Genomic DNA, 27,491 nt, shown 5'->3' on the forward strand with positions numbered 1-27,491 from the left:
GGATTATTGTTTTTGCGACAAACGATCGTGATTTACTTTTATATGAATAGAGAAGTTGATATAACATTGCCCTGGTGGTGACTCCTTGAATCCGCCTATATGCCTCCCACTGGGCTTTCATCAGCAGTGGATTTTAGCTGACCAAGACCGACTCTGAGCCACGATTAAGATCAAGACCACACCGCCATGGGTCATATCTATTGGCTCTAAATTATGAAAAAGAAAATGTGCAAGAAACGTATATGTAAAAGATGTATTAATAATCTAATGCTGTGGTTTGTGCAATGATCATCATGGTCATTTGTTTTCTCTTCCTACTGAACCAATTGCAGATTCAAGTTTCTGAGTCATGTTAATCAATTTTATACAATATTAAACACATATTTAACATATTTAAATACTTATAATATCAAAAATTCCTTCTGACATGTCAAAAACCACATCATGGTTTAATTAAATAATACATAATTAATATGGCTTAGCTGCTTTGGTTTCAGGGCCCTGATATAAGATAAGATAAGATAAGATAGAGCTTTATTGTCTCCCTTAGGAGAAATATGTCTTGGGCATCGAGATAATACACATAAAACATTCAGGTCAATCAGTCATAGATACAGAACAGAGATCACATATCACATGGCAAAGAAACAAACAAGAAACATACAGACATGCATAGCACTCTTTGGATCCAAAAAAATCTCTCTGAAAAAGGCCAATGGACATCAAGTCCCCTCCAAACATAATTATTAGGCCACATTCAAAATGATAAAATGTGTTTAAAGGGATTTTAATTGATTTTCTATCAACTGTTTAACATTACATATCCCTGTGAAATATTTAATAAAACATGTTATGACAAACAATAAATACTTCACAGCTCTCTCTTTAAATCCTGAATGTGTAGACAATACAATTGTACGTCACTAAAAATAAATATAACACCTTTGAATTATTACATAGTGTTATGGGCCTTGTTGGGCACACAATACTTCTCAAGGAGATTATTCTGTATGTCAAGTCCATATTTAATTTATACAAAGCCTAAAAATAACAGAAGTGTTATTGAAAATCAAAGATAGAATATAAAACATATTGTCATCATCAGATAAATATCTCAATGTGTCAAAATTACAGTGACGCAAATACAAAATGGCAACATATTGATGTTAGAGAAGTGTTGTGCAGATTTTTTTACACACACGCACACACGCGCGCACACACACACACACACACACACACACACACACACACACACACACACACACACACACACACACACACACACACACACTATAGAATGAGGGTTCCCCTGAGTCTGCAAGTGCTGCTTCACAAGCCTATAAATCTCTGCTGTTATCAAAGCTCAACAGCCACACACATGACACGAAGAGAAATGACATTGAGATATGATATTGATCTTTATGTGGCAGTTTATGTGTAAAATGTTGTTAATAGACACACTTTTACCTTGTCCCTGTTCATATTTGCAATCTTTATATGTTTTTAATGATCTGTTGTTAGGCAAAAGGGTTATGCAAATATATTTGACATCTCTAAATCCTTAGTGGGAGCTATGAGAACTGGATGGAAGCAAGGAAAATGAACAAAGGCGCGTGTTTGACATCTGTTTTGCTGGTGAGACAAGACAACTCCATATTGTGTGGCTAATGAACTTAAGTGTCCAGCCAGATTTGGAGCACAGGGTGAGAGAGGAAAATGAAGAAATATGAGGACTGGCACTCCTCTTCAGTCAGACAAATGTTGGTTCATCTGCTCCCTGCCTCACACACACATGAACACACACACAGATAGAGAAAAGATGCAATTGACTTAGCATGATTAGGCTGTTCCTTGACCCACGAACACTGCCTCTCATTAAGATCCTCATTTGCGGAACAATTTTAGAGGCAGTAGACTGGTACATAATGTGCAACATCTGCCTGCCCCCTGTTTCTTGTTCAGACACACAAACTGACACATGGTATCTATGAATAAGCCCCACGTTCTCTCCCTCGTCATACTGTAATAAATCCATCATATGTTTGCAACAGGGTTTTCTTTTGAATGTTGTCTCTGTAGTTTCACCTTATTTCATCTCTTAATAGAAACAGACTAATTAAGAGACATATGGAAAAAGGCAGTGTATAGAAAGTCAAATTAACACAATTCTCTGTAGGGAAGCTGGTATCTCAAAGAGATCAGTTTTACCTATCCTCTCTTTCATCATCACATGCGTATAATTTGGCCCTCGACACATCTAGTTGCTTACATGTTTTACACAGGCATGTTCCACCATGTTTTGACAGGGCCTACTGCTGCTCTTTCCTACGTGTGAAGCTGTATCTCCCCTTCAAGTGTTTGTTGTCTGTCCCAGTAATGACAGATTAATCCAGATCTTAGAGCATTTAAGGGCACATAAAAGGCAAATCTGTGGCAATATCACCAATGATGTACTTCCTTTTTCAAAAAGAAGGAAACATTTTTTTTCACACACTCACCTCAACCTCAAAATCATTATCTGATTTGAGTTCTTCATCTAAATGCTTTTATTAGATGTAAATATGTTTATTTTTTTTACTTCAAACAAAAAAAGGTTACAGTGAGTGTGATTTGAGTTCTGTTTTTACATTTATTGTGTCTATTTATCCAATAAAACGGTGTCTGGTGGCAGGATTACACTGGGCGAACGAGTCTGTAAATAATTGCCATCGAGATCAACATCTCTACCAAATCACACCATACAGTAAGCTTCTTTTAGTTTAGTTAGTTTAGTTTATTTATTTTTTCCGAGCGTGTAAAACCAAAGAAAATACAAATGAAACAAAAGATGATACAGACATGATACAGTACTATACAAATGAATGCAATAACTAAACGAAATATTTAAATAATAATTGAATAATCTGTAGTATCATTGTCTGATAACAATAAACAACAACAACTTTAGCTAATTACACGTCCGAAAAGGGGTCGGAAGAAGTTTACACTTATTTAATCCGACCCCTTCTCCCTTTTGTTTTTTGTTTTTTGTACATCTTAATATACATTAACATACGATATAAAGGAATACCTTAACCTTGAATAATTCATATAATCATTCATTCTTTAAGTTCCTAAAGTGTCCATAACTAAATGTAAATTATTAAAATTGGGTTCAGCCAAATACATTGCAGTATTACACGCATATTGACATCCCACTCAACTTTCCTCATAGCTCACAATAAATATGAATGTATAAAAAGAAATAGTAAGTGTAAATGTCCTAATTGGGTGATTATTAGTTGCTGAATAAAACGCATGTACTGTAGAGTATAAGAATAATACATGTTAAGAAAAATCCAACAAAGGCTATTTAAAATATGGTATTTTGATGACACATTTAACCTATATACAAACATGAAATGAATCATAGCTCAAGTCGCTGTTATGATCTGTTGAGTGTTTGGAAAGAGATGATGAGGTGATTAAACTCAATCATAGAAACAGACATACTCTGTTTATCAAAAATGATTTTCACCTTAAACACTGGTTTATGTGAAACACTATATGCCGCTTAAACAGATTGCGTAGTTGTTTTTCCAAGATCATGTGCCCTACCCAACTAAATGACATATGTTGTCACTCAATTGCACAGCATGGTTTAACTTCTTTACTAGATGCCACAGAATACGACTGACTCAGGTGTATCACTGCACATGTAAACCGACCACTGTCTGAAGTAGTCTTTGTGGGCCTCTTGTGTCTAATTGCCCAACTGTTCAAATGTGAAGAGCCACCCCTTGGAACAAGACAGCTCTTGCATTGACAATCCCAATAAGCATGCTTGTCTCGCTTCGGTTCTGCCTCAGCGGAGTCACTGGGAAGTTCATGTGCTAGGCAGCATTTCATCTACCAGGGGAAGAAGGGACACAGAACTGTGATCATGCAAATGCGGCTGCATGAAAAATTCAAGAACCAAATGACAAGCCCTGGTGTGCCGATGCTGACGGAGGAAGGAAGAGAGGCACATCCCGGGGAAGAACATGACACTCCATGGAGAATTGTGAAAGCACAGTCTCCGCCTGCCGCCTCAGGTAAGTGGGGATATTGCCTGTATTAATGTGGCCTAGCTTTGATGCTTAGGGAAGAAAGAACTGCTGGGGATGACAATAGACACTAAAGAGTCACAAGTCCCCCGCTTTAAAGGAACATTGATTGTACAAATGCCATTTGGGATGTCAAACGCGCACAGTGTTTAGTCGAACATCCCCCCCGCTGCATGGAGATGAGACAGGCTCCAACATGTGGGTTCCAATACGTCTTTGAACACAGCCACTTTGTAACACGGCTGATGGCTCTATTTGTTGAGTGTCTAAGGTTTTCTTGTTGAATAGCATTAGATCACAACACGCTGTTATCCCACTGGTTGCCTTTTTGAAATGGGCCATGACAAATCTTTGAAATTGTTCACGAATTGTATGTCCAATTGCTGACATCTTGGAGCTTGTTTGCACAGATTTCTATTCAAGTGATGCCCGAGGAGGGATATCATATCTCTCGCTGACGTCCGTGGGAGAATCATCAGCCACTCTTGACCTCGAGCGTGAGCCGTCCTCATGCTGAATCCTGTGAGACCTTGGACTGCCTTACAAAACCCCAGGACAGAGAAACCATTGATTACTACTTCTCTTCCCTCTATTCAGCCTTTAGACATACAATATCTGAGCACCTAAATCAGACATTTCTAGTTCAGAACCCTCCTTCATCACAAACCTTACACTCTGTCTTTGCCATCATGTGAATTCCTGTATGCATGTGATGTCACTGATTTGGCAACGCCCCCCCCCCCACATGCACAAGCCCCGATGAGATGACATGGACCTCTGTTTGACTCCCATCTGATGACCTTTTGCTCCTATCCTCAACAGGCAAGAGCCGTCATAAAGAAGGAATTGATCCACACAAGACCCACCGACTGCAGCACACACGTGCATGTGTGTGTGTGTATCCACAGTGCCATGAACCTCAGGGCCACGCTCACTCATGACTCAGTGACTCACCCAACTACTGTGCCATCCTAACCCCGATTAGCCCCCCAGGATGTGTGGGAATGTGGAGTCAGCCTATTTCCCTTGGGCTTCTAACAGAGAGCTTGTCCTTTGCTTGGTGAAAGGGTAAATTAAGGTAGTGAGGTTGTATTTAAGTTCATATTTCCCTTGTGTACGAGAGAGGAGACCAAGGACATGGGACATTGATCGCTCTGAGTAAATGTTGTCCAGTCGGAAAACAGCTATTAAATGAGAAAAGTATTGGTCTTACTTCCAACACCTGTGCTTCACACCCTATGAGATAGGAGAGATCAAAGTAAGAAATTAAGATATTGTATCTAGTTTTACATTAAAACATCCAGAGGAAAACTGGAGATTTTGACTTGACCTTATGGTTGCACATAACTTATCAAAGAGGCATTATCAAGTTACCATAAGTGGAACTGGTCTCCTCTTCTAAACATCAGTGGTACTGCTATTAAAGAAACACCATTTCAGCCTTCAACTGCCTCCTGATTGGCAAAGAGAAATGGCAGTCTGATCCGGTTCTTTGAAAAGGCTCAACGGATCTTGGGAATGGTTAAACTGACCTTTGTACATGCTTTGCTAGTGACTGGAACTTAATGAATAGGAGGACCTCGGTGGATTTGATGGATCTGTGAATGCGGCGCAGCAGCTGATGGCCTTCCCAGGAGGTGGAACACTTCAGTAGCAGGTTCAATAGCTCATTACCATGCAGTCCCTCTGGATAATTAGTGAACAGTGGGATCCTGTCACAGGGACAAATAAACATGTACTCTCCTTCCCTATGAAGATGCCTTTACTGGTTCTAAAACCGAATACATTAATGTCAGTTTCTACTTTAATGGTATACTACAGAGCCCATCTGGTAGTTTTTTATTGGGCTGCTACTAATTTTAACACTAGCATTTGAGTTTGTTTATTTAATGTTGGTTTGTTTTCTACATACTTGTGACACCAATATGTAAGGTTTGTGATATTTTACAGATTAAACACCAACTTGCCCGTGTGCTTTGTTTTTGACAAATGGAGATGCTGGTAATGTTTCTATCTCTGGATGGACTTAACAGGCTGCGTATTGAAAGCACAATCACTTTCATTATGCATGCAAAACGGAATAACATTGGCCTAAAATGGAATCTGAATCAGTGCCAAGATGACTGAATGATAAAGCAGCTGATACTGGGATAATAATTTGACTGAATCATGTGTGTTTGGGTTTTGTGTACTGAAATGTATTGTTACTTTTTTATTGACTGAATCCATTATATTATCAGCAATAAGAAAATATCACCCAATGATTTGCTTATGCAATGCTCCATTTAAATAAGAGCAATTAGAACGCTTGATTAGTTTCATTGATCATTTAGTAACTTATTGTTATGATTTTGTGTGTGCTATAATCCTAAAATGCATTTCAACATGTTACTCTTCAAAGATGTACCTGCACAGGGTTTAATGGATTACTTCGGGCATGTTTTGAGGTTTCAGAAGAGGCCCCTTTAACCCTATCTTCCAGAAATAACATTTAGATGTTTCTCAATTTTGGGGCAAATATTTGCTCCCTGTTCAATATGGAATGGAATCTTCAGTAGGATTTGTTTTTGTTTAAGGAAGTGCTTAATTTCCCCGCAGCAGGCAAGTCATATGGAGGTGGGCGTGAGGTGCATCGTGTGCATAAAGGTACAAGTAGGTTAACATCATGTTTTTTGTTGATTGATAACAAAATAAACAGGTCTTATGCACTTTGAAAACCCGGATCTGTACGTAAACCATAACGTATGGTTTACGTACAGATCCGGGTCTTGAAACAGCAAAAGACACCACAAAGTGCATAAGACCTGTTTATTTTGTTATTTATTTTAATTTTATTTTTGTCATTTATTTTAAAGCGGACCTACAAATAACAACATTAACAATGAGTTAGTTGCTGTGAGCACATATTGACTTTGAGGAGTGAAGTACTTGGACACTAAAAAAATAACATGTGTACTGTAGAATATGTTTATTACAAATATTTCCTCATTCAATTGCTCATTTTATTTAAAAAACAATTGTTCCACGTGTATTTGTTCTATAGCGTGTTGTAAATGTAATTTATGGGAGATGTGATTGTACCCTGAGCTTAGATCCATACATTTTAACAACATACATACATCTAAAAATTTCCCTTTTTCTTTGTCAATATTAAGATAAAAGGATGTTTGACCCTGCTCATGCAGCCCACCCAGCAATACAGAAGCACAACTGTTCAACGATAATGAACTAAAGAAACAGCTTGAAGCTGAAAAGAAAGTATGGCTATCCACACACCCACTATCATAACTATGCTATCGCACTTCTTGTGTAACATAGATTTCCACCTGATAGTTTAGCAAGATGCAGCAAAGACAAAAAGGTCATGTTTTGCTTTGATTATCAGTGTGTGTCACATTACTCATCCACAGCCCCCGGTGTCTATATGTTTAATCAACACAGCTGAACAGAAAACACGTCCTGAGTGAAATTAAAGCAGCATCAAAGCATTTGAAGTCGACAGAAATGTTATAATCACCTAGGTTTTGTTTCCTTCTTATGGACAACCCTTTAAAGGCTTTTTGTTGTGTTGCTCACATAAGTATGTAATATCTAATTTAATTAGCAATGTAAGCCATCTGACAAACAGGCATATGGTCGTTGTTCTCCCACGGCCTTGGCCAAGGAATGAATATGCATATCTTGGGACCCCAGGAGCTTGTTACCCTGGAATGAATTATACACAAGCCTAAACCCTGATCTATTATTTACCCCTTGACCAAACATGCAAGTGGGGCTCGCAGACGCTTGACTGGGATTCTGCTGCCTCTCTGAACCCAGTGGAGGAGCCAGGCTGCGGCAGTCACTCTGAGGAGCTGCATGTCTCTCTTTCTGCTCAGCTCTATCTTCAAACACACACATAACCACACACTCCTTCAACTCTTCACTCTTGAGATGTCTCAGTCAAATGTTGAGCAAATCCTCACATAAACAAGCGCACAATTAATCTTTAATGAGCGCACCCACTTCTGAGGGAAATGAGGGACACAAGTTAGGAAATCAGTGTCACATCCCTGCAGTACACACACAAACCATAAACTATTTCCAACTGCTGAAAACACGTGTTCGTGTGTGCACGCGCACGAGGAGTGCGTGTACTGTAGCTACCCCTGAGGGTAGGGAAAGTGAAAAAAGTGAAATGCAGCTTGTTCCCCCTTAAGTTGCTGTAATACAGTTTTTAAAAGATGGCTGCAAATTAAATTGCTTTACATTTATTTGTTGTTCTTTATTTGCCGTATAGATGCAGTTTCTTACAATATTATGTGGAAATGTAATTTTAACCACAATGCATCTGAACTAAATGCACACAGAGGGAAAATATCACTGATCTGTTGCTGCTTTTCAAGTGTTTCCATGGGCTGTAAATGCGGATCTCATTGCCGATTTCCTATCTTCTTCAGGATGAGAATTGTTGGCACGTTTTTGTCGTTGACACTTCCTCCTGAGACATCACCGTAAATCTGCTCATTGGGCACAAACACTCCTTGGACCGACAGTCGCTCGGGTTACAGTCGCACGGCGTGTAAAACTCAGGTCTGAATCCACAGCACCTTCTCTCAGCCCGGACCGTCCGCAGCTCTGCGCTGACTCTGCAGAAGGAAACCATCGGGGGAGTGTATGAAGGCGTTTTTTAAGCGTTTTTCTCAAGGTAGGACAAGCAGTTACAAGACGGCTTCTGGTTGTCAGCGATCCCTTCTGTTTCCTTCACTTCTTCGGTTTACGGTTTTGGGAAAAGAAGAGGGCACAAACTGTCGTGGTCGTGCGTTCCTCTCCGTGAGACCGACGCGTATCCAAACGTCTTGACGCGCGTTTTTCTCAGAGAAGGATCCCGGACACAGTGGTTCTCAGGATAAAAAGAGTGACTGTTGTGTAGTACAAACTGACATTAACGGCTAAGATACGTTTGTGAAAGAAACACCGACGTTGAATCACCTCACACTGCGCGCAGGATTGAAGAGGAGAAAGTTCCCCACTTGAGGGCGAAATCCGACTTTTTTGAGGACGCCAAGTTTGAAAAGTGCCAGGAGCCCCGGGGTCTTTCAGATACAACATGCAGCAATGGTAAATAACATTTTCCTGCTTACTCAATTCATTAAGTCCTACTCCTAACACACCACTTTTATAAGTGAGTAACTTTTTAAAACGTCTGCACTGATCTGTTATTTGAACTCATCAGATTAGATACAAAGTCTGCAGAGTACTTTATTTCCCTCTTGTTTCTGATTCTTATGACTCATCCACTGGATTTGTTAATACGTCTGCTTTCAAATGAAATTATTTCTTCTGCTGGTTGGGATCTTTTCTTTCTCTTCTATATGTGTCTTGCAAAATCAATGTGTGAGCATATACAGACACACTACAAAACGAGACCTAAAACCTTAATCTTCTGAACTAAGTTAATAAAGTATAACTTCACTTAATATAGTTTTCGTCACGCCTTGAAAGAATTACTCAATTCTCTGCTCCCCAAAGGAGGATTCAAAACGTTTACGTGACATTAGGGGGCAAACTCCAGATACAGAGTAAATAATTGTTTAATTGTTGATATTTATGTTGTAAGCAACTCTATGCTACCTGTAGATTGTGGCCTTCACATTTACAGACCCATGAAACCACTGAATGATTCTGTCGTCAGCATACACAGGGATGATAAAAAAGTGTTGTCTGTTTACTTAAATAAGAGTGAGCAGACTTCATTTCATAGCTGGCATCAGCATTTTTTAAGGCCTAAAATCCCTTTGCTGAAAATCCTGCTTCAGCTTTCAACAGGATTCCTCCTTTTCCTGTTTTTCTGACACAGTTTTATGATTTTTTAAAAATGTATTAACTGTTTTTTTCCCCTGTTGAAATGTGCTCTGTTTATAGAAGTCTTTATCAGATATCATACAAAAACAGACAAGTTTGCCTGTGGTAGATTGCAAAGAAAAGCTTCAGGTAAATAAATTGTGGCATTGTACGATGCTGTTTTTGGAGCCTAAAAACACGACAATCTGACAGAATTCTTTGCTAAATAAATTTGATTTGAGGCCCTGTGCTGCGGTAACTCTCCAGGAAAACTCTTTTGGTCAACGTGTGACAGTGAAACACAAGCAGAAGCACACCGAGGCATTTCGTGTCAGGGTAAGACATTTCATTGTGGACATATCTGAGAGCTTCAGGAGACAGGGAAGACGGAGGGAGAGGAGCAGCAAAAGAAAAAACAGTGAGAGAGAGATTGAGATGAATGGCCCCACTTAAAAGCAGTAGAAAAGTACCTACACACTTTCATCAGCGAGATGTGTGTGAGATTAATGTCTAGCACAGTATTTTGGCCTGGACTTGAGTGTGTGTAAGGGATGTTTCATGAGCCTGAGCCGGTGCTGCTTCTACACTGAAGAATGCCAATTTACATTCCTGGAGTGTCATTTCATTACTTTTATCTCCGTGCTGCCTTCTCCCTGCCAGGCCAGTCAGGGATCGGTGCAACTCAAATTTACTTTTTTACCGCACAAGTCACCGAAACTAAAATCCCTGTATTCCCATGTATGTGTTTGTTTCTGTTTCTCTTTTGTACGTCAGATAATTAAACACTTATTACGCTCTTATTGGCACAGAATAAGTGCTGGTGTGTTGCAGGAAAATACATAAAATAACAGCAGGAAAAGGTTGGAAAACAAAACATAATGAAGAAAATGTCGAGGTAAATGTCCTCGTTATGCACTGACTAGACTCAGCCTACAGCGCTGCTACGGGAGGTTACAGAAAAAGTTAAAGTTGTCAGCGAGGCTGCAGCTAGGTCGTGATTCCTCTGGGTCTGTGGGAATCAGAGAGGGGAGAGTGTGTGAGAGGGTGTGTGTGTGCGGGGTGGGAGACAGTGGTTAGTCGGTTCAATAATCTGCTGGACAGGTAGGCCTGTGACGCCCCCCTTAGAGAGGCTGCTAATGAAGAGAAAGGCTGCTTAGTGGTGCTCCGCTCTGACCCCTCCACCCCCCCCCCTGTCCCCCCTGCTGGCTTCCTCTGATTACTGCTCACATCCACAACTCTGCCCTCCTCTTCTTCCTCCACTCCATCCTCCACATTTCCCCTGATATTCTTAAAGCCTGCCTCTTTATTTGAAAAGAATGGGGGCTAAGTGTATAAAGGGTGTCCTGATGACCCATTGGGATTTATATATGTTCTGCTCGTGTTTTTATTTGTGTATTCTTGTTAATGTCCATATTTGAGTGATTCATTTTCTACTTGGCCTTCTCGTTCAGACCCATTTTCTGAGCAATCTTAGTAAAGAGGAGGCTCTAATGTGAAGAGCTTAACTCCATCGACGCGCAGGTGAAAGGAAATATGTGTTAGAGCAGGAAGAAAAAACAAACAAACATTTATTTTAGATGAAGGGAGAGATGTACTTTCACTCATGCTTACAGGTTTAGATTTGCAGCCTCAAAAACATCCAAGAGTATTCATGCTGCACCAGAAAGCCTCTGCTCCTCTCCGTCTGTCCTCAGTCCCAATAATCTCTCGAGTAACCGCTAGTGTGTCTTGGCAGTGACAGAAAAGGTAATATATTGAGAGGGGGAGTGGGGTCAGAAATGGTGGCTTGAGATGGAAATCTTGAACAAGACACGGTAACCCAAGCAGCAGGCTGCAGCGACGAAACAGAGACACTGTGAAATGTTCAAACAAATTGGATGGCAGGAGTCCTAATTTAATAAAGAGCACAGTGTGAGACATACTTGATTTAAAACAATATACATATCGTAGACATAATTACATTTTTTGTACTTCAGCACACAAAGCAAGAAACTAAATATTCACACACTTACACTTATGAAAACTCTCCAGCGTCCTCCAAATACATGATTAAATTAAGTTCCTGTGATTCTTACGTCAAAGAAAGTAGAAAAGGTAATGAATAGGGTTAACAGCTGTTATGAAATGTATATTTAAGATGTGTTTAGTTTTGTACTATCAATGATGTTAATATCTCTATAGTTGTATTGTACCTAAATGAACGTATTTCTCTTTACTTTACATTACAATCTGGCTCTGTGTTTAAACTGTAAACTGATACGTGTACTCACATGTGTTACATTTTTTGTATAATTCTTTCTTCTATGGGGTTCATTTCACATGCTAATCCTAACACTATCATATTTCTTAAGGAAGGAATCATTGAAACTGTTGTCTTATTACGTGAACACACCCAGTGTGTGCAGAAGCCACACACTCCCTCAAACTTTATTTGTTTAAAGTGAGAAATGATAGAACACATTTTGCACAGCTCCGCCTTTAGTAATACACCCTCCGCTGCATTTTTCACTCGTCCCAGACACGGTCATGATTCTTATATTTTCAGCTGTAATTTGGGGTGGCCTTAATTGATTCCATCCAGAACTAATTACTGGCAACTGTGTAAAATAAACACTTCAGTGTCACTGGGTGGCAACTGTCCGATCGGTAGGGAAATTACATTTCACTTGTAATCCATACGTTCTGCAGCACGGCAGGAATATAATTCATGTCGACGCTATAGAAATACCAGAGACGCTGGACTTCTGTAACGAACAGGAGTATAGTTGTAACCAAATGGCTCAGTTGGGAGGTATAGGGTTATGTGGTATAATTTATATTTTATAGCTCCCTCCTGCACTGACTGCACTCCAGAATAAAGTTGCTCGATTTTGTTCCATGAACAGTGAGTGAGAAAATCTGGGATTTCGCTTTTGATGGAAACTCCAGACACCACTTTGTTCCTTGCTTTCTTCTAGTATTTTTTATTTTCCTGTTGAGTCTCATTTCTTGCTTCCAGATAAAAAGACACCTAACTGCTGCAGTTACAATACAGAGTGTTTATGTGGATGTTGTTTGTGTGCTTTTTTGTGGGGGGGGGGGGGGTGTGCATCAAGGGCCCATGCTTCAGTGATTCAAAAGGCATGGAAAGATATCCTCAGGCCATACAGAGTGATTTGATTAAAAGTGAATAATTTGCCCTAAAGGTGTCTTTTCTCTTCTCTCCCAAAAGCTAGTGGAAGAAATCTGATATGACAAGATAAGTGGTGGCTCATGAAAAATTCCTGAGGACTAAGACGTAGCATGTTGACTTTGGAATTATTGCCCTAAGTGTCTAGTTCTTTGCTAGCAACTGTGCCTGACAATGTTAGTTTTACCTGAGTAGACTCCCTGGGTTCTAAGTCCCGATTTCTCTCATTTAAAACCTGTCCAAAGAATGGACCAAATACATTTCCTGATTTTTTTTTACCTTACATCAAAGTACTCTTTAATTGTAAGGTACCAATTAGTGTTAAAAGAGAGTGGAATACCAGTTTGAAAGGAACAAATGTCTCCTATAGTTGTAAGCAGGGTTGTTGGGCTTATACATTAAACTTGGGGGGAGGGCGCTGACATTGCATGTAATTGCTCAGCCAATCAGGATAAGCCCAAAAATGTCTCAACTCAATACCGGTAGCAGAAATGTCCATCATAGCCAAGTGTACACATGTTTTAGTAACTGGAAAAGCAGGACAAGTGATATGATGACCTGCGTTCAACTGTGGCCCTGCTGATGCAAGCAATGCTTCCCTTCCTGATCCAATATTACCGTGGCAGCAGGTGATGTGTGCCAGGTTGCAGTGATGTCTGCCTGAGCACAGGGCAGGTAGGGCTTCACTCCTTGTAAAGCACCTAAAACATAAAACATTGGTCTTTCCTGAATGACAAAAGCCTAACATGAAAATGTCATAATGTTAATTCACAGGAGTGATTTGGCACGTTTGCAAGAGTGGACGGTGTGTTACTTTTATTTTTGTCCCTGAACAAATTAGCTGACATAACTTCAGGCAGTACCACGTAGGTTTTCTTCATTCTACTCAGCCATTAATACTTCAAGTATAATCTGAGTGGCTTCAAACTATCTTTGGCTAGGATTTGAAAGCTGGCTTCACTCTCAACTTGGCTTTCAAATCTGTACTTTTCACAGAGAAAATAATTGTATCTGAATATATTTATAATGTTTCAGGAATTAGATAACATGATTATATATTCTGTAACGTTTGACATTTTATCACAAGGGTTCATACTGTAGGCATTGACTCAAGTGGCAATTTGTGTTACTTTCTTTTTTGCCACTTTCTCATCGGCATTATTTTTTAGCACACGATTGCATCTTGATCGGAAGCAAAGAAGGAAATTGGGGGACAACTTTGTAATGTGGTACAGACACACGAGGACTGTGTCCCGTTTCCTACCGACAGCCACTATTTACCAAGACCACGTTTCTTCGTTCCTTGACCCGATAAAGGTCGCCTATCTTAAAGAGGTAGTTATTTAACCAAAGCCACAATGTTTTTCTAACCTAACTAAGTATTTCTTTGAAACCAAGCCATGCTCTTTTCCTTAGCCGTGATCAAGTTGTGTTTGTGACTGAACGTTAATCATGCTGTTGTCACATCATAACATCTTCCCAACTGTGGCTTGTAACAGTTTTGGAAGACATTGACAGACGATGCTGTCTGGCATAGTGTCAGATGTAAAATAAAATAGCAAAGCTTTAACACATTCTTAAAACAGACTTTAAGAATGTTAAACAGTACCAGCTATGTAACCAATGTCCTCTCCACAACTGCTATTAATGCCTTAAGGTAGTAAGCATCTACATACATGTTTTCAGTGTGTCTTGACCCTGGTCTGGCAGCAACACATGGATTAACTCTGAAGAACTGATTTGATGCAGTCTAATAGAAACCTCCTCCTCCAGTCTGCTACCACATGTTAAACCTGACCGTGGCATTCCCATCTTTGAATCACTATCACTGTCTCAATCTACATTACTATTTCAAGGGGATATGGAGTTTCAGTTGATTATGATGAATATATTTTTGCTTAGATGTTAGAAGTCCTTCCCAGTGATTGCTGGTGACAAACTTACTATTTACGGTGATAATCATAGTAATTAAGCAGTTTGAGGATGATGGGACTTAGTGTGTTTGTTTGGGCCTAAGTTCACTTTAAAACCTAAACTTGTAAAGGGCACATCTGTACAGTACGTGTGTGTGTGTGTGTGTGTGTGTGTGTGTGTGTGTGTGTGTGTGTGTGTGTGTGTGTGTGTGTGTGTGTGTGTGTGTGTGTGTGTGTGTGTATGCCTGTGTGCATATGATTGTGTATGTGAGTTTTCACATGCATCTGCGGCTGTGTGTTTTTGGAGCTGGGGGGAAATCTGCTGACAGGTAGTGTGTCAGACAGTGGCGCTTTTGAGACAGACACAAGAGTCGAGTCTCAGGGAGAGTGAGAGGGCCTCTTTCATGTGACTCTGCATTCCACCAAGGCACAGGCAGAGAGGCACAAGACGAGACATGCGTCCCCCCTCGTCACTCCCTCTGCCTCCTCCCCCACTGCACCCGCTCTCCCCTCCCCTCCCATCCAGCCTCCACCCCTACCCTCTGCCAGTGACCTTACCATTTATCAAAGAACCCCATGCTGGAATTCTTCCTCAGCATCTGTGTCCTGGTGGTCACACACACACACACACACACACACACACACACACACACACACACACACACACACACACACACACACACACACACACACACACACACACACACACACACACACACGCACGCGCACACACACACACGCACACACACACGCACGCACGCGCACACGCACGCACGCACACACACACGCACGCACACACACACACACACACACACACACACACACACGACCGGTTTACTCAAGTACTTTTGAGAGACTTCTACTAGTATTTTAATTCTTATATCCCACTACAATTGAGAGGTACATTGTGAACTTTTTCTACACTACATTTATTTAGTTACTTTACAGATTTGGATGAATGATGTGAAATATAATCAACCCTTAAGTAAGACTTTAGTTACACCTGGATCTGAGTACTTCTCCCACCTTTGTACATGACACAAACACATAGAAGTGCACACACACACACACACTCTGTCGCAGACCAATCTGTTTGGAATATCTTGCCGCTGTGGAGGGGCTGTCCTCGTCGTTCCCTGAGCTAAGAGGCTGAAACTCTCACGCAGAGACATGGACACATGCTTGCACACACATTCTCTCCTCCTACTTGTTTCTTTATTGTACCTCCTGTCACTTTGTCCTATTCATTTAACCTTTCATTAGAGCCAGCAGACAGCCCTGTGTGTGTCTGCACAGCTTCAGGAACAATGCCAAAAAAGCCCCACTGTCACAGTTATTAGATTCCTCTGGCCCTCCTTTACCCCGGCAACTCAATATTAAGAGAGCGAGAGTGAAAGAGAGGATCCAGGATGGGGAAGAATAGGGGAAAAGAGAGGAAAAGGGGGTGCATGGGTGACGCATAACTCCTATGGAGAAGGATCCTTTTGACTTGTCAAGGACATGTGCCACATGTTGACAGTAGACAGGTTTCAGGCAAAACAAGGAAGGGAATGTAATCCACCACAGGAAAGAGAGAGACAGAGGAGAGAGGACAAGCGGGACTGTCTGCAGCACCCTGAAGGAGTCACACTGAAAACACAAACAGTTTGTGGAGGAATTTTGTTTTGAATGGGCAGCCAGGAGGGGCAGTCTGGTCTCTGAGGAAGGACAGAGCAGCTCTCCCTTCTTCTCCCTCCTGTCCTCCTCCTCTGTCTGTCTCTTCATATACTCTGTACTTCCACACACACAGATAATACTCATTTTAGGACCTCTGTCATAAGAGTGTGTGTGTTGAGCTACACATTGACAATCAAGAATAATTTGCTCCTTTGCATTTTTAATACAGATAAAGGGATATACTAGATTATTTGATTCATTATATATTCAGAGGGCCAACAATATTTATTGAGCAGCCATAAAATCTAAAAACTAGAGATTTCCCTTTGCCTCTTAACACATATTCAATAGTTAACTTTATAGAAAGGAGATGTGTTGGTTGTAAAATTATTGTCCTCACCATTAAGTGCAACTGACAGGTGTTACATGTATGTTGTATACAGTAACTTTCATTTACACATCAACAAAGTGAGGGGAGCACAACATGTGAGGGGAGCACAACATGGTATACATACTGTTGACAATACATTTCATTTAGAGAGTTTGGAAAGCCAAAAGTCAACACTGTCGATTTTAGAAAAAGTTAAAACTTTGGGAATTTAGTGAAAATGCTGCCAACTATGCATCACTTCCTGACGGCAGACGCGGTACAGTTATGTTAGCCGTGCATTTAACCAAAGTCCTCTGAAATCAGTCCTAAAACAGGATTAGGCGTAGGGCTGCTCGATTATGGCAAAAATCATAATCTCGATTATTTGGGTCAATAATTGATATCACGATTATTAAAAACAATTATCCATTTACTTTGAAAACATCCATTTATTGGAGAAAAAAATTGAACAGTATGTGTTTAACAGTCGATTACCCTGAACTTTAAGTATAACTCAACCGAAAAACCAATAAAAAAAAAAAAAAATAAAAAAATTAATAATAACAAAGTAATCGTTTTATTTCGATTTCGTTGTTTTCGTAATCGTTACAAGCCATAATCATAATTGCGATTAAAATACGATTAATTGAGCAGCCCTTAGGGGTCATAGTTCCGATATAGTAATAAATACATATCACTTGCAAACTGTTCACAGTCTATGATGATGACTTGTGGTTGTAATGTTGCAGTTAATGGGGCTGATTGAAGTGAATGTGAGATGGAGAAAATATTATTAAAAAAAATATATATGATGCGTGTAATGATTTAAGTCACTTTGTCTATATTAGAACAGAAACTATGGGCTTTCTCTAAACTTGTGCGAGGGCCTTTACAAAACTAACACATATTGCTGTACTCACTACAAGTGGATTATATTGCAAGATTTTGGCTTCAGTAGCAACCTGTTTGCAACTTGCCAGATATGGGTTAGAAATGACAAATGGGACTTATGGTACATTTACTACAAATCCTCTTTGTTGTTGAAAATGAGTTGCATATGAAAGTAATGTATTGGTAATGAGGCTGAAATAACAGAAATTCATCAGGTTTCTCCACTGTACTCTGCTTTGATGAAGGCTGCGCTGCCTCTCTGCTAACTATCAGGCTGTGTAGCCCAGTCAGCAGACAGCAGACATTGAAGCTCCTCCAGTAATACATTAGCTGAAATGGATCAAGGCCTGGAGAGGCATTGGTCACTCTGGTGGGGGGCAATGAATCGCTCACCAGTCATTGCAGATTGAGCAGGGGCACACACACACACACACACACACACACACACACACACACACACGCACGCACGCACGCACGCACGCACGCGCGCGCGCACACACACACACACACACACACACACACACACACACACACACACACACACACACACACACACACACACACAAAAGAGCCAGAAACATAGCAACGGTCTTCACCCTGACCATCAGGCAGCAGTCTTGATGAAGTCCATCTCTCACTTCTGTCACCCCTCTGCTCCGACCCCCTCGTTCCATCTCTCCCCCCTCTGAGGCCGCCGCTCGCACTGTGTGACTGACTCTTTATTATCCTCATCCCGTCACTTAGTTAGACCGGTGACCAGCAGTCTGTCTCTCTTCTGTCCTCTCTGTCATCCCCTTTTCCAGCCTCTCCCTCAGGCTGGAGGCTGTCGATCCAGCTGTCTGCCCCACATCTCTAATTCTCTGATTGGACTCCCTGTTTCCTCTCAGGGCTGTAATTGATGGTGGTGTTATTGTGTCCAGTTGTCTGGCCTTAAAGCCGTTCATTCTGGTCAGCACTACTACAATTTAAGACATGCTGAGAATGGGGTAGACAGTAAAAAGTATTTTTTTGTGTTTGCATGTTCTTGTATGTTCGCAAATGTGTAAAACCAGGGTTATCCATGTTTAACCAATCAAATTCAACTTGATTGGTTTTACAACTGTTCTTCAAAAATCACAACAATGTTGACATTCACGCCTGAGTTATTTTTGTCCTTCTGAATAAGGGACATTATTTCCTGAGAATCCACGTTCATTCTCCATCATCCATAGAAATGCACACGGTGTGCTTTGTTGGGTGGTCCTTTCTTTCAGAATATGTCAACTGAATTTTAAACTATTTGGCAAAGTAATTACAAAGTGTGGTGTGAAGTAATTTCCAAAGAATCCAGAATAAATCAAAAATCTTTGTCAGTTCAGAAGTTTTAATTCTTATTCTCTTTTTCTGGTCACCTGCATCAAGGTCCTTCTTGCTCAAAATGCATGTGTATTTGAATGTTTTTGCCTTTAATATTCTTGATGTTGTAGATCTTTAAAAATGGACAAGGTTAAGTAGAGATTCAGTCTAAATGATAAGCAAATGTATTCTCATTTACACACCTTGAGTTTTTTCCCATACTTTGCTCTGTTTAGGTACTGGTTGGATGTATACAGTATTACCTTGGACGGAAATGTGGCTACAGTAAAAATAACAGATATAGAGTTTAGTTTATTCACTAACCTTTTTTCTTTCAGTTTTTCGTCTCTCTTTTTCCCAACCTCTATCGCTCTCCCTCTTTCTCTCCATCTTTCTCTCTCTAGCCCCAGTCCCTCCCCAGCATGGACCTTGTATTTATTACCCTCTAAGTAATCACTTTGCTTTCTCTTTTGATAGACTGTTATTGCTCTAACTAGCCGAGGTCCCTATAGGTATTTGGAGGCTTTCCAGTTTTATTAGACAAAGGCCTCATTATTCAAGGCCAGCATTAAGACGACCATTAGATCCATTTGCCCCCTCGTCACATGTATCCAGTTGCAGCCAATTCATATTATAGCCCCAACACACTTAGTATTTACAACACAAACATGCTCATTCTCTCTTGTCAAAGTTAACTATAGACAATCTTAAGAGACTTTGCCACTTTGTAAGAGGTAGCTGTGAAGTTGTCTTACGCTTGTCTCTACTTTCCAATAATAATAGAGTCATTAAATACATCACATAAATAATGTAGTCAACATAAGGTTAACTGAAGTTTAGATAATAAAAACCAGTTTGGGACATATTTTTGTTTATACCTCAAGCCTCCTGGTAAGGATTTCCAATTGCAGAGGTAACATTTTAGATATGGCATTGCTACGAGAAAAGCTTTTAACTTTAGCGGTGCGCTGACGTACTGGAGCATATCATAGCTTGGTATAGCTTCTGAACATTGATACAGGACGTTTTTGTCCCTTTCTCAACATTCCTACATCGGGTTGGTCATAGATCACCAGCAACAAACTCCAAACACTCAACATTTGGGCTTATTCTACTTGAGAATTCCTAGTGGAAGCTAGCAAGCTAAGCTAGTTAGCCTAGCTCGGTAATGTTAACAACACATCTTGTGTTCAGACTTAATGGTCCAAACAACTTTACTACTGTGACTTCCGATCCGGAGGATCCGAATCATAAACAAACAAACAGGCGCTCAACTTGTGCCAAGAGACAAAGAGATTTAAGGTGCCCCAGTTTTGATTTCTTTCATTTATTTGTTGCAGCTTTTTAATTTCTTTGTAGCCACCCGTGTGTCCAATATGGTGCTCAGCCCTCCTAATCGATGGCCCCTTATTGGGTTTCTGCGTTTGGTCGAATACCTCATCGCTTTCTGGCCCCTCAGGCAACAGGATCCAAACTAATAAGAAATCTCCTCAGTCTCTCGGGTTGGGTCTTCAGATGAAAAAAATGATTAGTACAAAAATAGTTTGTATGACTGGAACCTGATTTTCAACAATTTTTGCCAAAATCTAAACCAAAACAAAAGAGTTGACATGCTGACTGTTCTTCTGCAGGATGTTAATCCATGTTCACACTGAGACAGTTTAACTAGCTTATCTTTTCCAATCTGTTCGGTTTCCTGTCCAAACTGAGTTTTCACACCCCAAAATCAGCTTTTGAAAAATCCTCCAAAAATGTGGTATATCTTTGAAACCAAATTTCCCTTGATCAAAATACTGATTTGAATACCAATGTAGCTATTTAAATATTCCAGGTTTTCTCACAGTTCTATATACATTTTTATTTATAAGATCACTCTGTATGTTTAACATAATTATTGTATTTATATTTTGAGTCTAGAAGTGTGTTTATGAGCTGTAACCAATATTATATTCTTGTTCAGTTATATATATATTAACAGTTACAACAAATATAAAAGTAGTGTTTTAGAAACAAAAATGAAGTAAAAAATAGCCCAAAATAATCATAACATTTCAGAGTAACAATTCACAAGTGTTAATTGCAAGCATGGGGCTGTTTTCTGTGACTCAAACTTGCAAAATGTATTGTTTACCCTAAAGAGAGTTGGTAAGAAGAGAGCAGGCCATTTTCCTTTAATGATTCATCCTGAACATGCTTTACATATAAATATGGTTTTTAGATTATTTAGATTAGTGTGGACATGGTTCCAGAGAGCTGTATTTGCTTGTTATAGGGACATTTATTGCAGTTATCGTTTTGCGGTGATGCTTCTGAATATCTCCTATTGTACTTGAACAACACTTCTTGCGGAAGGTGTTGGCATGTGATTTAACGAATGAAAAACACTATTATTTACCTACATTTTCAGACTTCACCTCGTTCTGATCTTTCCTCAACTACGGAAAACAAAACCCAAGTTTTAATGATATAAATGTGGTTAAAGAATGAGGTCTAATCTGCTCGTAACACCGAGCTCTGACACAGATTGACAAGCATTGTAGTAGCACACACAAACAGGCTATCAAACATACGGCACGATATAAAAAGTGCTCAACATGCAAGTAGAGTCCGGGTAAGAGTTCGAGAGAGTAATGCATGAATTTACTACAGTAAGATACAATTTACAGTAACTGTATCTATCTATATCTGCGTGATTTATATCTCTCCTGTTGCTCTGCAGATAAACAGTGTGTGTGTGTGAGAGGGAGAAAGTGGGAGGGGAGAGTGTGTGTGTGTGCACATAGAGAAAGAGAGGGGAAAAAGAGAGAGTGCCACTTTGGAGTAAAGCTGTCATTACTCCGGCTGGCGCACTCCCTCATAAATACTGATAATGAGATGTTTTCAGCTGCCTAATCATTTGCCAATGTAGCAGTAGGTAATGTGAGAGGAACACTCTTTCCTCTACTTCTGTCTGGAGATGACACTTCAGATTCTTTTCAGTCATTTCCACACCTACTCTTATACAGTGGAACAATAGAAAATAATCAGAGGCTATTGCTGGAACGTTTCGCAAGTTTGAAGAAAATCTAAAACAACGTACATTTCCCTTTATAGTTTTATAAGCAACATTCGTTTTTAATTCTCACTGCAAATCATGTCAATTTTTGTTCCTCAACTAAAAGATTACAGCATAAGTGAGTTTATTGAACACTTTAAACATCCCAATATATTTAACTTTTATCTATTGCGGAAAGTTTAATGTGAAAGCACCGGTTCAACAAAAATCTAGGGATTATTTAATTTTTTTGTTTAAAGTTGCGATAATTATAAAATGTCATCTTTGTGAATTTGTGATCCAAGCAAGAAGTCTGTTCATTTATCTGCAATTTGCAAGTGACACTCATATATAAATAAAAAACTTCCGCACACATACTGATTTTTTAAAATTGCCCTCCCATCTAATGGCATTCTTGGTGGAGATGAATCCCCCTGGCCTCACCACTCCAAGTGGCTTTAAGCATCTGAATATTACACAGAAAATAACACAAATAAGGCAGTCCTCTACCAACAGTCAACATTGTTTCTTTTAACAATGACAACAGAGATCTTAAGCGTACGCATAAATCAGAGAAACGACTTTGAAAGCCGCTGACAAACCATGTCATGACCATAAACCAGTCTGACAAATGCAATAGGAGTTTGTTAATATCACAGAAGTGGTTGTTTTTTACGAGTGCTGATGGTCAACCTGTTTTGCTTTTTAGGGGGTAGGATGTGTTGCTTTCACCTGTAAATGCCTCTCTTTTTATCGCTCCTTAACTTCTGTATACTGAAATTTAGGAGGCAAATAAAGATGTGAGGCACATTTGTCACGAAGAAAATATGTTTTGTTTTGTGATAAACCTTAAATATCTATGTCCAAACATCTCTGCCTCCACAAACCACTCGGTATTATTGTGTTGGTTTAAGTATTTAGAGCTTCTCTCTCCTCATTAGTACTGACAGGTTCACTGTGTGATGTCCTAAAAGAGTTTGGGAGTTTCCCCTCTGAAGGACAGCCACATGAAGGGCCTCAGAAGCCCCCTCTGCTCTCGCCTGACTTAGAATGAACTGACATCTCTGGAGGCATTGCCAGGATAACATAAACAAGAACATGCCTTTGAAAAGCAGATATTGACACTCCACTATATATATCTTTCCTACGGGCCGTCACTCTAATGGGTGTTCCCTAAGAAGCGCTGTACAACATGTCATCTTCCGCTGCCTATCTTCCAGTGGCTATTAACCAGCATTCTTGATCATTTTAATAGTCCCCCCATACTGCTTCTCTCCATCTCCACAGTGATTGGACAAACATTGGTGTCCCTGGTGATATGTGAGGAATACATTGAGGAGCTATTGTGGTTTGCCATGGCCTCGCTGTGTATTGTTTACTGGGTCTGCTTGATTGCCCTCTGTCCAAATCAGAGGGTACAGGCAGGCAGGGCAGGGGTCTACAGGGACGCACTGTGTTGTGGACTGTCCCAACGTGCTAAGAATATTCACTCAACCCATGGCTCAGAGGGGCAACCCATCCATAGCTCAGTAAACACACACACACAAACATAGTGGGAGTCATACATGTGTGCACCGGGGACTATATGGCTGTGTATAAATGTTGGGGTGTGTTTTTCAGAGTATATGTGGTGGTCTGTCTCCACGTCACATCTAATTACCTCCTAGGTGACTTTGCTTCCCACAGTGGGAAAACAAAGCAGACCCTCCTCATTGGCAGTAGCACATACAGCTCAGACATAATACCAACCATATGCTGTTTGAAATTAAATAGATATGGGCTAAGTTTCAATACATACATCTTTTCCTCTGGCTTCTCTTTGCTTTATTTTTTAATTAACCTTTTTTCATCATCTCTGACCATGGCTCTAGGTCATGTAGCTCATTGCGAGTGGCAGAGACTTCCATGGAAATAGAAAAAAGAGCTGCTTTACTCTGTTGTAATCTTCACCCGCCTCTGATTAGTATCTGTTAATCCCTCACTTGAAACTCATAATTAAGCTAATTAGATGCTATCTTAGCACAATTTCACCTCATTGGCCAGATAGTAGGGAAATTAAAAGAGCAAGGTTACATCTCTGCGTTAGAATTTCATAAATGCTAAAGGCCAACGCACTCATTCAATCTTTAAATAGTTTCGGTAGATGAAATATTTTCCCCTTAATTTGCTGTGCTGATATTTTCAGAGGTGTGTGTGTGTGTGTGTTTTTCAAAGCTTCGTGGAATTCATGTTTCACGGCCGAGTTTTCCGAGCAGGTCTGGTCCTCAAGGCTGCCTCGGCTAACCTTGCTAACCAGGAGCGTGTAACATTAGCATGTCCTATCAGAGCAGAGCACAGTAAGTCAAATATGACTTTTTTCCTCTTGAAAAATTACGAAAAATATTAGATTAAAGCAAACTACAACCAAGACAGAAGAAAGATCAGAAATACTGCTGTATATCATACAGTGAAAAAATTGCTTTGTTTTTTGGTTTTTTTCTGTAAATGCTTGAATGTAATTTGAGTAAAACAGTGCGAAGAAATCAGTATCCGTTGTGACAGATGGCGCTAGTTAGGGGACCACACACATTGCTTTGGCCTCAGCAGGTTGTTAAAACATGGCTAACATTAGAAAGTTCATGTAACACCTTCTCGGGAAAACTGTGTCAGCCTAGCTTAATAGCTTCCATTTTCCAAGTGGATTAAAATGTGATCGTACAATAAGTCTCTCCAAACTTTGAAGTTAAAGGGATGGATGGGTTTAATACCAGTCCAGAACCAATGTAACAGTTTGCGATAAAAATATATCTTGATTTGCTATACAGGGATGTGGCATGGTCTGGTCAGTTAGCAGCACTTCGTCGCGGCAACGGACCTCACATGTCAGTCAACTGCAGCCCACTTACTGTACAGGCCTAAAGGTTAAACACTGTTCCCACACATATGTCCGATACCTTTATTTATCCTCTTGAAAAATGCTTTAAAGGTAAGCGCAGAAAAGTGCAAGAGTGACACTTTAATTTCTTTCAATGGAAAAAAACAGATTTCAGCCAAAAGGCCCCTTTCCCCCGATGCTGTCATGTGGGCCTGAAATTGCGGAAGCTGAGTGAAATAAGATTAGATTATTACAGAAACATGTTCGGGGAATTCAATCTTTATGTTTGTTTGTGCGTATAAAAGTTTTGACCCTGTCTCGGGGGCTTGCGGTGACTTGATGTTGTTTAGACTCATCTCCCTGCCTTCGCCCCCCCTGGAGACCTGTCTTTGTAGCAATCCCAGCATCCTGTGCACGGCTCCGCTGCATCCATATCACACTAATGATCATGGGAGTGGACAGCTGCTTAATGCAGTGGTGTCATCAGCGCCGCTTTCTGATAGCGGCTCCATTGCACTTGACGGGACTCCAATGCATCTGGTACTCACTCACGAGCCCCCCACATTTAGAAGATCCACTAATGTGATTTTAGAACACCTCGGTAAAGGTGTATTAGATGTGCCCCGTATCACCGGGCATCATTACAAGACATATCACATTTGGAGGGTATGATTACAGACGGGGTTCTTATCATTTTTCACTACTCATAACGCTGTCAAATGTCAAAGTGTTGCTCTCAATTACATTATGAATATGTAATAAAGTATTATGCGACTATAGCATTTGAAAAGACGATTCTGCTTAACTGCACATGCTCAAACAATAGGGATTCCTGACAAACCTATGCTGCAGCTATTCCCCTTTTGTCCCCCCATGCTTGACACGGTTAGGTGACTGCTCTGCGACCCATCATGCACTAGAGGGGTGCCCTCTCAGGCCAGCAATGGTCACCTGACCGCAGTCTACGCATTTATCCAATCATGCGCTCTCTCTCGCACACTCCGCTGGAGCGCTCCTGTCCGGTGCAGCTAAAATAACAGCAGGGCAGTTGGAATAATACTAGTACCGAGTACAAGTTTCATAAGAGTGTACGAGGAAAGGTACAGCCGCTCAAGGTGAACACGTGGGATCTTAACATGTGGCTCTTGTGTGTTGAAGAAGGTTTTTTTCTAATCACAAAAACACATTTCTCATGTACCTCCGTTGATATCTAGCCATGCGTATAGTGTTATACTATTGCAATGTAGCTTGCAGGCAAACATTAACAACGCATTTACAAGATTTAAGCAACCCAACAAATAAAAAATAAAAATGAATTGATCATTAACTATTCACTTTAGTTTTGAGATATATGCCCCATCTCAATATTGAAAGACACCCACCTGGATCTCCTTATAAGCAGTCCTATTCAAAATACTGATTGTGTGTTACCTAGGAAACATTTTCTGGAAAGACATTCTTTTCCAAAGTCATTTTTCAGTGGAGCACCGTAAAAAGATCCAGTTGACTTCCATTGTAGTGGAATACAAATCTAACATCTTAAAAACCGGGCAATAAAACCACAACTACAGCATATCGTAATAAGATAGTGAGATAATGTCTATATGCTTTTTGGGTAATTTAGCGGAAGCAACCCTTTAAATCTGCCAGAGACTAAATGGAAGAGATAATGTGTATTTATGTGCGAGATCAGGGGACGGACCACCAAAACCCCTCACTCATCTCAGACCCCTGCCTGTCCCTCCCTCTCTTTCCTTTCTCTCCGTCTCTCCTCCTCCCATCCTCCCTTCTTGCAGTTCATATTTCAGTTTGCTCCCAGGAGCTCGCAGGTCTGTGCCAGACGGAAATTCGCTGAGGTTGCAGGAGCCCCCTTGGAGGCCACATGGAGGAGGGACAGGAGGGGAACAATCAGGCCCAGTCCTCCCTCTCGTTCTCTCCCTCTCCCATGTACTTTTTTCTCCCTCTCCCCCCTTCTTTTTTTCTCTTTCTCCCTTACTCTCGTTTCCTCTCTCTCCCGTCTCTCTCTGTCTCCGCTGTATCCAGCCTGCCAGGCTACACGGGTCCTCAGGGTGACTTGCTCTTGGCCTGGGTCCCTCGGCACAGAGCCCTCTCCTCCTTCACCCCCCAATTCCTCCTCCTCCTCCTTTTGCTCCTGTGCCCCCCTTCTTCTCCCTCCACTCTGCTCCTTCCTTCTCCAGCTCTCTCCCCAGGGGGAAGACGGTGAGGCCATCCAGTCCCGAGCTGTCCATCAGCGAGGGTGTTTACTTGCACCGTGACAGGCCGACACATCTGGAGCGCATATTCACCAGTGTTCACACTCTTTCTCCCTCTCTCTCTTTGCCTCGACGTATATCCTCATGC

At 40.6% G+C, this 27,491-nt stretch overlaps 1 protein-coding gene across 1 annotated transcript in view; it reads left to right on the forward strand.

Annotated features, from left to right (window-relative positions):
* Positions 1 to 8,360: 8,360 nt before the first annotated feature.
* The window catches only part of bnc2 (basonuclin zinc finger protein 2), a 161,255-nt gene continuing 142,124 nt past the window's right edge, over positions 8,361 to 27,491 (forward strand). The window contains exon 1 of the mRNA XM_034086908.1: positions 8,361 to 9,185. Within this exon, the coding sequence (XP_033942799.1) occupies positions 9,183 to 9,185 (3 nt within the window). The 5' untranslated portion in view covers positions 8,361 to 9,182. The remainder of the gene's footprint in view (positions 9,186 to 27,491) is intronic.

This window comes from Pseudochaenichthys georgianus, chromosome 1 (genome assembly GCF_902827115.2).
Source record: "Pseudochaenichthys georgianus chromosome 1, fPseGeo1.2, whole genome shotgun sequence".
In the NCBI taxonomy this organism is placed as follows: Eukaryota; Metazoa; Chordata; class Actinopteri; order Perciformes; family Channichthyidae; genus Pseudochaenichthys; species Pseudochaenichthys georgianus.